Source organism: Sycon ciliatum, chromosome 7 (genome assembly GCF_964019385.1).
Source record: "Sycon ciliatum chromosome 7, ocSycCili1.1, whole genome shotgun sequence".
Lineage (NCBI taxonomy): Eukaryota > Metazoa > Porifera > Calcarea > Leucosolenida > Sycettidae > Sycon > Sycon ciliatum.
In genome coordinates this window covers 6,623,451-6,635,950 of record NC_088649.1, presented here as the reverse complement: position 1 = coordinate 6,635,950, position 12,500 = coordinate 6,623,451, and the positions used below count along the sequence as shown (strand labels likewise).

The following is a 12,500-nucleotide window of genomic DNA, read 5'->3' as shown; positions in this document are numbered from 1 at the left end:
TCTGTTTCACAGAAGCTCGTGTAACAGGTTCACCGTACAGCTATGAATGCAATGTAGCGTGTCGAAGCCACTTCGGTATGACGTTATGCCTAATGTCCTGGTTGTACCAAAATTGCGAGTATGCAAGTGATCGTCAAGCCTGTCCCCTGTACAGTAGCCGTCTTGCCTTGTTACGCCTGGTTCTGACTCTGCGTTCTCGTATACTCCATGCAATGTTACAAGGACTACTGCTCCCTTCTCAAGCAATTCATTGGCAACAAAACGCTCAGCTATGCCCTGTAACTTTTCTGTGCGGTTTGTGCTTTGTCAATGTTGCGTACCAGTTCATGATCTGTGCTTGCTGGTCTGTTTGTTTTCTCTCGCACAATTGAGGCGCTGTAGCACAGTGTACAGTGTCGATCATTCTGCCCAGGCTCTGATCTCACGTACCACAGTACGGTTTCTTTTGTTGCTCACTGTAATGTGCATGATACAAGCTCCTTGGTACTCCATCATCACCTGGTGCTGTTGCTGCCATTGTTGGACCCTGCTGATATCCTTCTCGCAATGCCCGAACGTTGTTCCAACAAATGCACAACTCGCTCTTAGTTGTCACATTCGGTTTGGTCTCATTCCAGTCTTTCGAATTGAGTGAGTGCGTAAACTTGTATGAAGTGGTGAAGCAAAAGCCGTGCGCCGGCAAACATTCAATGTCCGGGTGTAATGACGCACCAAGGCCCCCGGGACTTGCGTCCAATTCCTGAGTGATTTTTGTGTGCCTAGCCTCTAGGTATCATACCATATTTGTTTGGTTCAACCGTTTTTGATGCCCACTGCAATACCATTCACTGTATTATCAATTTATGTGTGTATGTTATCCAAGAAATCTCCCATATTTTCGGGTGGACAAACCTCGCCATAAGTCAGTAACCTGGCATTTTGCACCAACAGAACTCCTAGGATATCAGCGCTGTCTCAGTACCTGGGGGCAGTTGTAAAGAAAAAGAAAAAATACCCTTGGCCCACAATGCCCCACTAAATAATCCGAAGGGTGTCGCGAAGACGATAATTTCCTTACCTTTCTTTCGTGGACGAAAAAAGACACTTCGCTTCGTCCGTTGCGCATGAAACGAAACATGAGGGTAGTGTTTATCAATTAGAATGGGTATCATGCACGAAGGAATGGCGAAAAGGTACTATGCTCGAGCGCTGGTCGTCGTCTTGTTTGTCAATTTTGAGTCCCATTGAGAATTTTCTTCGCCAGACCTCTCAAATTTCCCGCGGTTGCAAATAAAAGTGCAACTTCTAGACGACTTTTTTGAATTTGGCGCACGGACTGTACTGTACAAAGCTGGCGCCCTCAACTAGCACGCTGCTTGACGCCCGGAAGTGGCGGCTGGCCGTACACATGGCCGTACACATGTACAAATACAATGATGTAATCGAAATTGGTCCAGGGCGCCGGCTTTGCACTTCGGGTCGGATTTCAGTAAGCGCAACAGGCCGCAGTTGAGAAGGATGGGATACTTGTACAAATACAACGTCCAAAGCCACTGCAGATGAACGTCTTAACTGGACAAGCAATGTACTCAGCAAGATCAAACCCTGCCAGAACGAAACCTGAATATACAGGATTCTCCCGAATAAAAACCACACTTCAAACACCAGTAAAATTTAATACCGACGGCATTGCCCCCCCCCCCCTCCCCCCCCCCTCACAAACAAAAATCGGTATGGCTTATACTACTATGGTAAAATCAACGGGGATAAATAGAGTAGATGTCGGTAATTTGTGACCCAAATACTCTGGGTGTGTCTTATTTTGTATTTTATTCAACATTTCCTGGCTCATCAAACGACTGCCAATGACAAAGGAATGTGAAATGAAGGATGATAGCAAGAGTACATAGCCCCTCATAACCCCCCCCCCCCCCCCCAGGGTTATGTACTCTTGCTGATAGCCAACCACGGCAATCCTACTCCTGAAAGTGCGGTGTTTGAACTTGGCAAGCAAGCCCCCCCCCCCCCCCCACAAAAGGGCTCAGTTTAAGTTGTACCTGTACAAATGACATCCAGCTTGGCTGTTGATGGCGACTGCAGAATGGCGAAGCGTTGCGTATACGGATTATACTCTAGCGCGCGTAATCCGTTGCTGGCACCACTGCCAGTAAATTCACCCCAAAAGCGCAGGGGCATGTCGTACATGCCGGAGTGAGTGACGTTGCTCATGAGAGGGGCGAGGCAATCTGCTGTTTCCGGCAGAGTGAAAGTGCTCATATTCTTCTCATTGATGCAGAAGGATGCTGTCCCCGCTGCCGTGAGACCTTCGCCATCATTAGTCGGCCACGTTATGTAACTGTAGACCGTGTGTTGTGGAGAAGGAACGCTGCATTGGCCTGTCATCACTGTAGTTAAACACACCAAGCAAGATAGTGATGGCGCACATGAGAATGTTTGTCAGATGCTTGCACATACCCGTTGCATATTCCTGTTTCTCCTGTTTGTTCAGTGTGTTAGTTCAGTCTGTTAGTTCAGTGTGTTAGTTCAGTGTGTAGTAGTCGAAATATCTGACCGTAGATGTCTACATGGATGATCTCGTTACATTAGTGGACTCTTAGCCGGAGCTCAAACAATTTCTTATCATAAAGTTCGGATGAGACGATTTTCAGAGATGTCAAGTAAAATAATTTACATGCACATAGCTTACAAGTGGAGGAGGGTGACTGTTTTTATAATGAAATGACCCAAAGGCAATATGCCTATCGAGGGGTTCATTTGATTGAAAGAACATTACTACTATTACTACTACTACTAGTATGTACAAAGACAAGTAGGGCTTGATGAGGAGAGAAACGGGGAAAATCAACTGCAAGGTGCCGGAATTCCGTTGATTGCGTAAGCGATTATGACGTTTGAGTAACAGTTCATTCCATGAGTAACTCAGCCGAATACCCCAGTGGTATACTGTAATGAGATGATGTGATCTGTAATTATGATCCTAGACCATATTTGGTGATTGATGCTGTCCAATTACAGTAAAATCTGGTTTAAGGAGGCTCCCACCTAAGGCCACCCTTTCTTTTTTCGTTGTTTAACGTCCGCGCCCGCGTACCTTTTTGCCTCCGACCGGGAAAAAAAAACAAGAAAGTAGTAGTACCAATAATATGCGAAGTTGTAAATACATGATTGTGTAGTTTCACAGTGTGCCGATCATGACCTTAAACTTATAATCTTGCCTCCCGGGCATGCCTTTGTCTTGTGTTCTTTTTCTTTTTTTGTTGGCTTTTAAATATCGTACGGTGTGTGTCCTAGTAAAAATCCAGATGTAATGAATTCATGACATGCTAACTCCATGCTATGTACCTGTTTTGTTGGATTCATCAGGCATGTGCTCCAATGTACCATCAAAGAGTGTTGTTCTATGCCTGCAAGTGCCGTTAGACCCAGACATATTGTATATATCACATGCTTTACTGGTCAAAATGTTTGATTGGGGTTTCCAGTTTTTGGAATAGGCTTTTTTTTCCCCCTCCCGCGTACCTTTTCGCGAAAAGAAGGACGTTAAACAATGAATTAACAAAGGGTGGCCTAAAGAAGTAAAAATAAAAGGTCCATGGACACCCTGTTTTTTTATGCATATAATGGTGGAGTGATGTCTCTTCTTCAATTTGGTATAGTTTTTAGGTAGGGTCACCAGGCATATAAGAGGTATTCTGGTGTATTTTGTGAGTGTACAATTTCTTGATTTTCGGCAAAAAATGGTAAAAAATTGGTTTTTGACCCAAAGAAGCCTCCTGGAAGGAGGATACTAAGGGCATGTTCGATTGGTAGGATCGAGATCCCGATCCACCGGATTCACTGGATTCGCACCCTTTCGATTGGTCGAATCCAGATCCGGATCCTTCGGATTTGGATCCGGTCAACCCTCCTCTGGGAGCAGGGTTGATCGGATCCAACGGATCCAAATGTGACCTTTGTGCGTATATGGCGGGTAAAAATCATTTTTGTACACATTGTGGTACGCACACGTGGATGGAGATAGAGTTTGTTGACTTTTTGTACGACGCACGCGATGAGTACGACGTTCACCCTTTTGGGTGCCTTGTGAGCGCCATTTTCAACATGGCAACAGTCAAGGTCCAAAATAAAGTGTTCAGTTGAATCTGAAGGATCCGAGGGATCTGAGATCTGGATCCCGATCCCGATCCTTACCAATCGAACATGCCCTAAGCATTTTCTTCATCATAATGGTCCAGAATCTGCGAAAACCAGGCTTAGGGTGAAATTTCACAAAATGACTTTTCCCATTTTCAGCTTCTACTAGGCATGGGAGGTCAGGAAACAAAAATATTACAGGTGTGGGTCAACTAATAGTGGTACTAAAAGTATCTCAAACACACCAGGGTATTGTGTTAAAAAATCCAAAAAAACACAAAATTGTTATCACAGTAAAGAAATGAAGAGAGATCCACCAGACTGAAGGAAGAGACATGGATGATTTTGTTTAGGTGACAAGACAAGGTAGGTAGATGTACATGTATGTGGGGGAAGGCTTGTGGTGGCCCCTGGCCTTGGTGCTGCGGGCTGTAGTGGCCATGCACAGTTCTGCACGAATTTTGTTTGCTCCTCACTCAGCACATTCTGGGGCTGAATACATGTACTGGTATGATCTGGGGCTACACACCACAAGGAAACCCGACTCCAGTTGAGATGCCACCTTTTGAAGGGTGAATCTAGTACAACTGTTCAGAAACAAGCAAGAACACAGCCTTTCAAACTGTTCCACTGTTCATACTTATAGTCATAGTAAGCGCATAGTGTGCTGGCGTGCTGCAGTATCTGCTTGGTGCTGACCAGCAAGTGAAATATCGGCACGCCGTACAATCCCTTGCAGCTAGCTGTCCAGCGAGGAAAGTCTCGAGTGGGGGCCTCTCGATCTGCTCGCTCATTCGCCTGGCATTCAGTAGCACTTCATCGACAAGGACTTCAATTCAAAACAGTTTTCACACTGCGCTTCAAGCCTTTTTTCCTCGTGAACTTGCTGCAAACGTATGAGCTCTGCTGCGCGTGTTCCCTTTGCGTGAGGCCCAGAAACAGCTAGTATCTCCGTACTTTGATTGGCTGAATCGATGTCGTCCAGGTTCTCCTCGCTATCGCCATCACGACTCTAACTGGAGACGATTTCTTGACCATTTTCCGCAAGCAGCAGCTAGCGCAGACATTTCGCCATCCCTGAGTGTAGGAGATGGAATCCGTTCGATCAGCTCAAAAACTCTTCGTTGTGACTAGAGGAGTAGCAGGGAATATTCTACCGGAAGCCCTTTGACTTCCCTGACTGTTGAAACCTTTCCTGCCATGACTGCTACTTCTTCAAACAAGCGAGATTCTCTTTGGTTCCACTTCACTGCACTCGATCATCCACGCGACACAACCTTTTTACAAAACATCATTTTTCTCAAAAAAAATGATTTTCACCCTAAGCCTGGTTTTCGCAGATTCTGGGCCAATATGTTTAAGAACCACATTTGGAGGTATCTTGGCTACACAAGATAGACTGTGTCTTGGTTTTGCCCTTGGCGAGCCACTTTTTCGAAATTTTGGGTACCGAAATTTCCATCGGGTGCTGAATTGTGAAATGGTTCAGCCTGCAACATTTTGTCCATGGACATAATTATTGATTTTTGTGGCTTTCTGTGATCCTTGAGCCCCACGGAAACCGATAATGGACAGTTTTGATGGTGTCACCAGGCACTTTAGGCCCCTGCCAAACAATATAGGTATCAAAATATGGTATTTTTAGGCCAATTCTGAAAATAGCATTTTTAGAAAATCTGACCATTCTTGCCTTCTTGACTAAATATCACTACCAATGACATGGTAGTATGGTAATATTATTTTAGAAGAATTTATGTTCATGCTGCAACCTCCTTTGGACATACCAGACAGTCTGTGGTTGGTAAGATACATGGATCATAACATGTACATTGTTTGTCATGCAGCCTTCAGTCCTAGCACATTGATATACGAGTAGTGTACATGTAAGGCAGCGAGGTTTCATAACAACCTCGACCATGAAACTTGCACATGAATAATGTGAAAGCAGGCATTCAAAACAAGGCGTGCACACATACGATATACATGTAGTGTACTGTCATGCTCTCTCGGCAATTCTTTTTGTGTCTCAAATACGGTACACAAATGCGCATTCACATGCAACTCCTGTACTGTAAAGCCATTACCACACTGTCCTTGCAGACACCAGAGAGGAGACGCATACAGGACCAGCACTGTGAGCCCCTCCCCCCCCCCCCCCCCACCCCTCCACACCTAGCTTTGCACACGCACGCACACATGCATGTGCATACACACATACATGTACACAGACATTTGCATGCACATGCACACAGTGCACTCGTGGGAACATGTGCATAACCCAGATCAACATTGCGTGCGAACCCACACATGCGGGCACGACCACGCGCGCACACACACACGTGCGTACACACACTCAAATACCTGCCCAACGCTGAAGCGAGGATAGCGAACAAACTACGTTAGACACAGCAACTTGTGCTCGGATTACACCGTTCAACATCTTGCACAAACACACACACGCACGCGCGCATGCGCGCGTACACACCAACACAAGCGCGCGCGTAAACACACACACACACAAACGCATGTACTTGCGCATAGGAAAGGATTCAAAATAATCAACCACAGGCATTTACCCAATACACACCTGAGTGTGCACATCTTAGTTGGGCGTCCCCATTTTTACAAAAGCAGGATTTAGAAGTTCGTCCCTGGTTCAGAACACAAGCTTCTGGCCAGCGCTTTCCTTACACCATCAGTGCAGTACAGTGGTTGACACGAACTTCATTCCTACAGGGACAGTAGCCCAAGTTCAGCAGCTCTGAGCTCAGGATACTCTAGGGTCCACAGAAAGTTTCAAACGGTACTCGTGCGACTGGAGCTGCAAGTGGGTCCACTTACCAGCGAGTGGGCAGCCACTTCACGCTCCACAGGTAGTCCATGCTAAATTCCAGTACCAGTACTAGTATTACTACGTTCGACATTGATGTCTTCACTGACTTCAGTCTGCTTTTCTCACCCTTCTTCGTCAGTAATAGTGAGGTTCTGCCACACGGTAAAACGTGCCAAAGTACGTATGGAAACTTTGCCGCGGTACGGGATTTAGTTTGATACGGATTTTTTCATTCCGTTTTCCGTGTGAAGCGCGCTTCACACGGACTGGACTCCGTGTGAAAAGTGAGCGTACAGAGCTACATCGAGTACATGTGGCGGGGTGTTCGTGCATGCTTCGAGCATGCTACGTACAGCAGAACCGGTGCAACGTAGGAAAAATCCGTGTCAAACTTCACTGCAGTTGACACGGAATTTGGTACGTAGTTCCGTGTAGCAGAACCTCTCTAATATTATTGGTTCTTCGTGGCCACATCGTACCGCTTCAACAAAGTTTTCACAAAAAATCAAGCAGCGTAGGAACTGCCTTTGTTTTGCATTAGCCATGGCCAGTGATTCTTTCCAGCGTAGAAACAGCCACGGCTACAGAAACACTGCAACGAGTAGAACTACATCCTGGAACAACTGCGAGCACAGAGAAATCAAAAAACTTCTTTCGGAACAACAGCTTGTTTCCGCATGGAACACAGCATTTTTCGAATCTCGCGGCAAAAAACAGATCTCGGAGGTGCCCTTTTTACACTGCGCTGCGCAACTGTTCGGAGCCTCCTTAAGCGACCACCCCCACGGTGCAAGGAAAAGCGGTCTTTATGGACAGGTGGTCTTTAGCACCAGGTCCCACAGTGTCTGTGTAGAACTGTTCGAGCATGGAAAAACGGTCGTTACGAGCAGGTGGTCGCTAAAACGAGGTTTTACTGTATCGTCCAGTACCACCAGAGCACACCCCGTCTAGCGAGAGCCCCCCACCTTGATTTTACATCCAGTGAAAGTGCACAAAACGATGCACAGTTACAGCGATCGTCTTACTTTCACACTTGCCACTGGCGAGCTTCATCCCTTTGGGACATGATGCATCCAGAGGCTTCATGCCGGCTGGCGCTGCCTGGGTGTTCCAATTCATGGGCAGAATGGGACAATAGCGCTCCGTCTTTAGGAAACTGCACTGTCCATTACAGGACCTTGCGTAGTACGGGCTCTTTGGGGCGGGACGAGATTTCTGGCCACAGGTGCAGACCAAACGCTGCTCCTGAGCGGGTACTAGGTCAGCGCATTTGAGCCTGTGGTCCGGGCAATAGTCAGCATCTGAGGAGAGAAACAGATCACATAGCAGTAGAACTCAGTTAGTACATACCCTGATAAGACATGGCCCTGTTCAGTATGAACATTATCTGGTGCACTGATCCGTATTGAAGTATGTTTGAATGAGAAGTACCTTACATACCAATTCGACCTTCCTTATACTCATGGGAATAGCATTTACAAGAGTTCAACTTTATTAAGTGCAATGTTTGATGCAGAGTGTACACCGACGACGGTAGAGTCCAGGATCACATTAACATTGTACACATGCATCAGCATTACATAACCCCAAAGGTGTGCAACTCGACTACGGATGCTGTGCGGACAGAATTTAAAGTTGACGTCATTTTGATGATGCAATGCGCACTGGACACGGATTATCATACGAATCGCACACTCTGGGGGGGGGGGGGGGGGGGGGAGGGATATGTGCTCTCCATTGCATATGAAATATTTTCTTTAAATCACGAAATTTTCCTTCAGACTTCACTTACTCTTTATCCGTTGTGTGTTCAGCTGCCACAATACATCTTGCTCGGCTATTACACTCTGGACGGAAATCAGCGGGCAAATGCGATCAAGGCTGAGGCTATTGCCGAGCAGATTTCTGGAAGGCATGGCAGATAAGTGAGGAACAAAAATATGCTGGATATGAGAGAATAATGCATGATTTTCTCGAACTTCTCAAGTCCCAGTACAAACACGCATTTGGGTTTTGGTTCTGTTCATTTGAATTCGCAAACGAACAGACTGAACATGTCCAACGACAAGGAAGCGAATGAGGTTCAAGTAACCCAGGAAAGGGAAAACTCGCAAGGAGACACAGATGAAAAGAAAATATGGGAACAGAAAGCTTTCAGCAAAGGAAGAAAAGAAAAAGAAATGAAGAAGGACAAAATGTTACGAAATATGACTATAAAAGGTGTGTAACTGTCCACCAACGTAACCAGATCTTATATTCAGCGATGGGACAAAATGGCACAAAACTGACAAGGAGTACTGAGACATTTGGCGACCTGACATTCGCACTTACTGACTGTACAAGATCTGATTACGTTGGTGGACAGTTAGTCATAACTCGTAGCATTTTGTCCTTCTTCTTTTCACAATTATTTAATTGGCTCACCATCCGAGTTAAAAGAAGAAATAAAGGAGAAAAAGAAAAAAAGAAAAGATAAATCGTGGTCACGGCGAGAAGAAATCTCTTAGCAAAAAGAGAAAGGAAAGGATAAAGGAGGAAATGGGGAGACAAATCGTGGTCACGGCCACAGCCCTAGTCACGGCCACAGCCCTAGTCACGGCAGGACACAGTAGACACATACCTGTGCTTACATATCACAACAACAACAACAGGAACATATCACAACAACAACAGGAACATATCACAACAACAACAGGAACATATCACAACAACAACAGGAACATATCACAACAACAACAGGAACATATCACAACAACAACAGGAACATATCACAACAACAACAGGAACATATCACAACAACAACAGGAACAAGCATGCATGAAGCATGGGCGATGCTGGCCCAGAAGCGGAAGACACTGACAGAAAGAGAGAAGAGAAGAGAGAGAAACCGAAGACTTGCACACCCCCCCCCCCCCCTCACACACACATACATGTACATCCACACATGCCCATACATACACACCCACCCAGACACATACCCCCCCCCCACACACACACATGCGCGCACGCACACACACACACACACACACACACACTCACGCACTCACACACATTCATGAACATCCATACACTTGCACTCATACGCACGTGTGCACGCGCGCGCGCGCGCACACACACACGCACACATACACACACACACACACAAACATACACAAACACACACACACATGTACACTGACAGCCACACATACAATTGCTTTGCAATGTTCTCGGTTCATAGTAGAAATGGGACAGCTGCAGCACGGGGCTGATGAGAAACGGAGATGGAGCAAAGACTGCTAGGGAGGTTCTTCCAGCATAGTGCACCCTGGAAGGCGAGTGTCCTCTTTCCAGAGTTGCTGCGGTCGGGTGGTAGGCAGAGACCCATGCTGGAGTCCAGGCGCGTGGACCAGCCACAAGCTGGCAGCAAGAGAACCTGAAGTTCAGGACTTGCTTGGCCGTAGCGGCAGCGACATACAAGGAATGCCAGCTTCTGCTTGCATACAAGTACTTCAGTAACCCGATACAGTGAGAGGCGCTCCAGTAGGTCATGTGCGGATGTTCATGGCGGGCATCCGAACACTATACGGGAACCACGGTTTTGCAGAACCTGGAGTCGATGACAGTGCCTGGCTGCTAGAGATGTCGAACATGCATTTTTGATCCTGGCCGTACAGAAGATCGGGCATTATGATGGACCGGAAGTAATTGATCCGACCCTGTGTGCTGAGGCAACGCGGCATCCTCCACAGGACTCCGATGTTTTGTGATACACGGTTTGCACAGCGGGTTACGTGGTCATCCCAAGACATGTTGCTATCAAATATGACACGAGGGTACCTGGAAGACTTCACAAGTGGCAGCAGGGTCCCGTTAAAGTTCACCAAGAGTGGACTATGCTTCTCAGGCAGGTTCCTAGACGTGGAGATCACCTGGCTTTTGGAAGCATTCAGGATCAAGCCACGATCGTTTAGCCAGATAGCAATAGCGGAAGCTGACGCAGACAGAATCGCAGACACTTCAGACTTAATCGGGTTGCTATTTTCCCAACTTCCTTTCCACATTTTACTTTCTGTTCACAATTAAAATATTTCACGGACGATGGGTTAAACTTCTGAAGAAAAAAGGACGAAAGGTTTACAAGTTAAGGCCGAATCACAATACAACTTCTTGCGACGCGACAGGCAACTTGCGACACATGCGACGAGCTGCGACAGCGACACAGGGTTTACAATATTCTTCATGTTTGCGACATCCTCATGCACAAGTGGTACTTTTCACGTGCACTGCACGAGCACCCAGGGTCGAAGCTGTACTCCATTTGTGTATGTCGCGTGTCGCATGTCGCAAAAGTTGAACTTTCTTCAACTGCTGCGACAGGTGCCTTTCGACAGCTTGCGACAGCTCGCGACGGGCATTTTCTTGTAATTTTGGCATGATTACGTGTAGAAAGTTTAACGAAGGCTACCTGGCCACCCATCTGTATGCGCATCTTTACACAGACATCTAGCGATAACGTATTTTTCAAATAACGAGAAAGAATTTGTCGTTAAAACGTTGGACTTTCCGGTTTTACAGTAAAACTGTATTAGTACTCCATTTGGGTATGTAGCGTGTCGCATGTCGCAAAAGTTGAACTTTCTTCAACTTCTGAGACAGGTGCCTTGCTACAGCTTGCGACTGTCGCAAATCGTGTGTCGCGTCGCAGAAAGTTGTACTGTGAATCGCCCTTTAGTTGTGCCACACTGGCACTTCCAAGCAAGATACTGACGAGTCATAACGTGCAGCGGTTAACGTGTTAGCACAATAATGACTGCTGTGCTACTGACATTAAACGACCTAACGTTTAGCCGCCTAACGTCTCGAAAATGTTTCATGAAGGCTTACATTTCAGTTAGATTTGGCATCACTAAATTCAGTGGTGTAGGAATGGACGTGATATTGTTATAGCTCATATCTCTGTGCATAGAATATACAGAAGACAAACACAAACCTTGCTCTCATATGCATGTACACGCAAGCAAACCCATCTGTGATCAGATGCCCACAATATTTCCACCAAATATTGCTGACATAATATTGCAGAATGAAGAAGAGGTTGGTGCGATTTCGGCGATACAAAAATTGTTTGCAGAAACACCGACAAACAGGCACCTGCTCAGTGCAGCCCAGGTTATCAAACAATGTCAAAATAGTAGGACTCACAACAGATGGAGTTTGGAGAGTGGAGTGAAATGTGTTTGTACCATTCCCCATAACCGCAAGCCGCAATTCACCATATGCCTGAAACACATCAAAAGATAAAATTAGACTTTGGAGGATTTCCCGTTAAATTTTAAATTGCTCAAATATCCATGACTTCTGTGGCCATTGCCAGGTTCTCAAAATTGCATAGGATTTTGTTGTCTGCTGCTCTGAGAATTTATAGCTTCCCAAAGCTAACACCAAAACCTGTAGGCATTCAAACTTGTATGCGAAATGTGTACCGGTATTTACGCACCCAGGCACTAGCCCTTTCCCAAAGATGCCAAAATATTTCGCAACTTGTGCTTTT

At 46.0% G+C, this 12,500-nt stretch overlaps 1 protein-coding gene across 1 annotated transcript in view; it reads right to left on the bottom strand.

Annotated features, from left to right (window-relative positions):
- LOC135821503 (uncharacterized) overlaps nt 1-12,500 on the bottom strand; it is an 89,983-nt gene that overhangs the window by 22,591 nt on the left and 54,892 nt on the right. The window contains exons 9-13 of the mRNA XM_065334509.1: nt 12,152-12,229; nt 11,834-11,905; nt 8,760-8,872; nt 7,993-8,268; nt 2,037-2,384 (exon numbers count right to left, since the gene is read on the bottom strand). Coding sequence (XP_065190581.1) covers nt 2,037-2,384; nt 7,993-8,268; nt 8,760-8,872; nt 11,834-11,905; nt 12,152-12,229 — 887 coding nt within the window. The remainder of the gene's footprint in view (nt 1-2,036; nt 2,385-7,992; nt 8,269-8,759; nt 8,873-11,833; nt 11,906-12,151; nt 12,230-12,500) is intronic.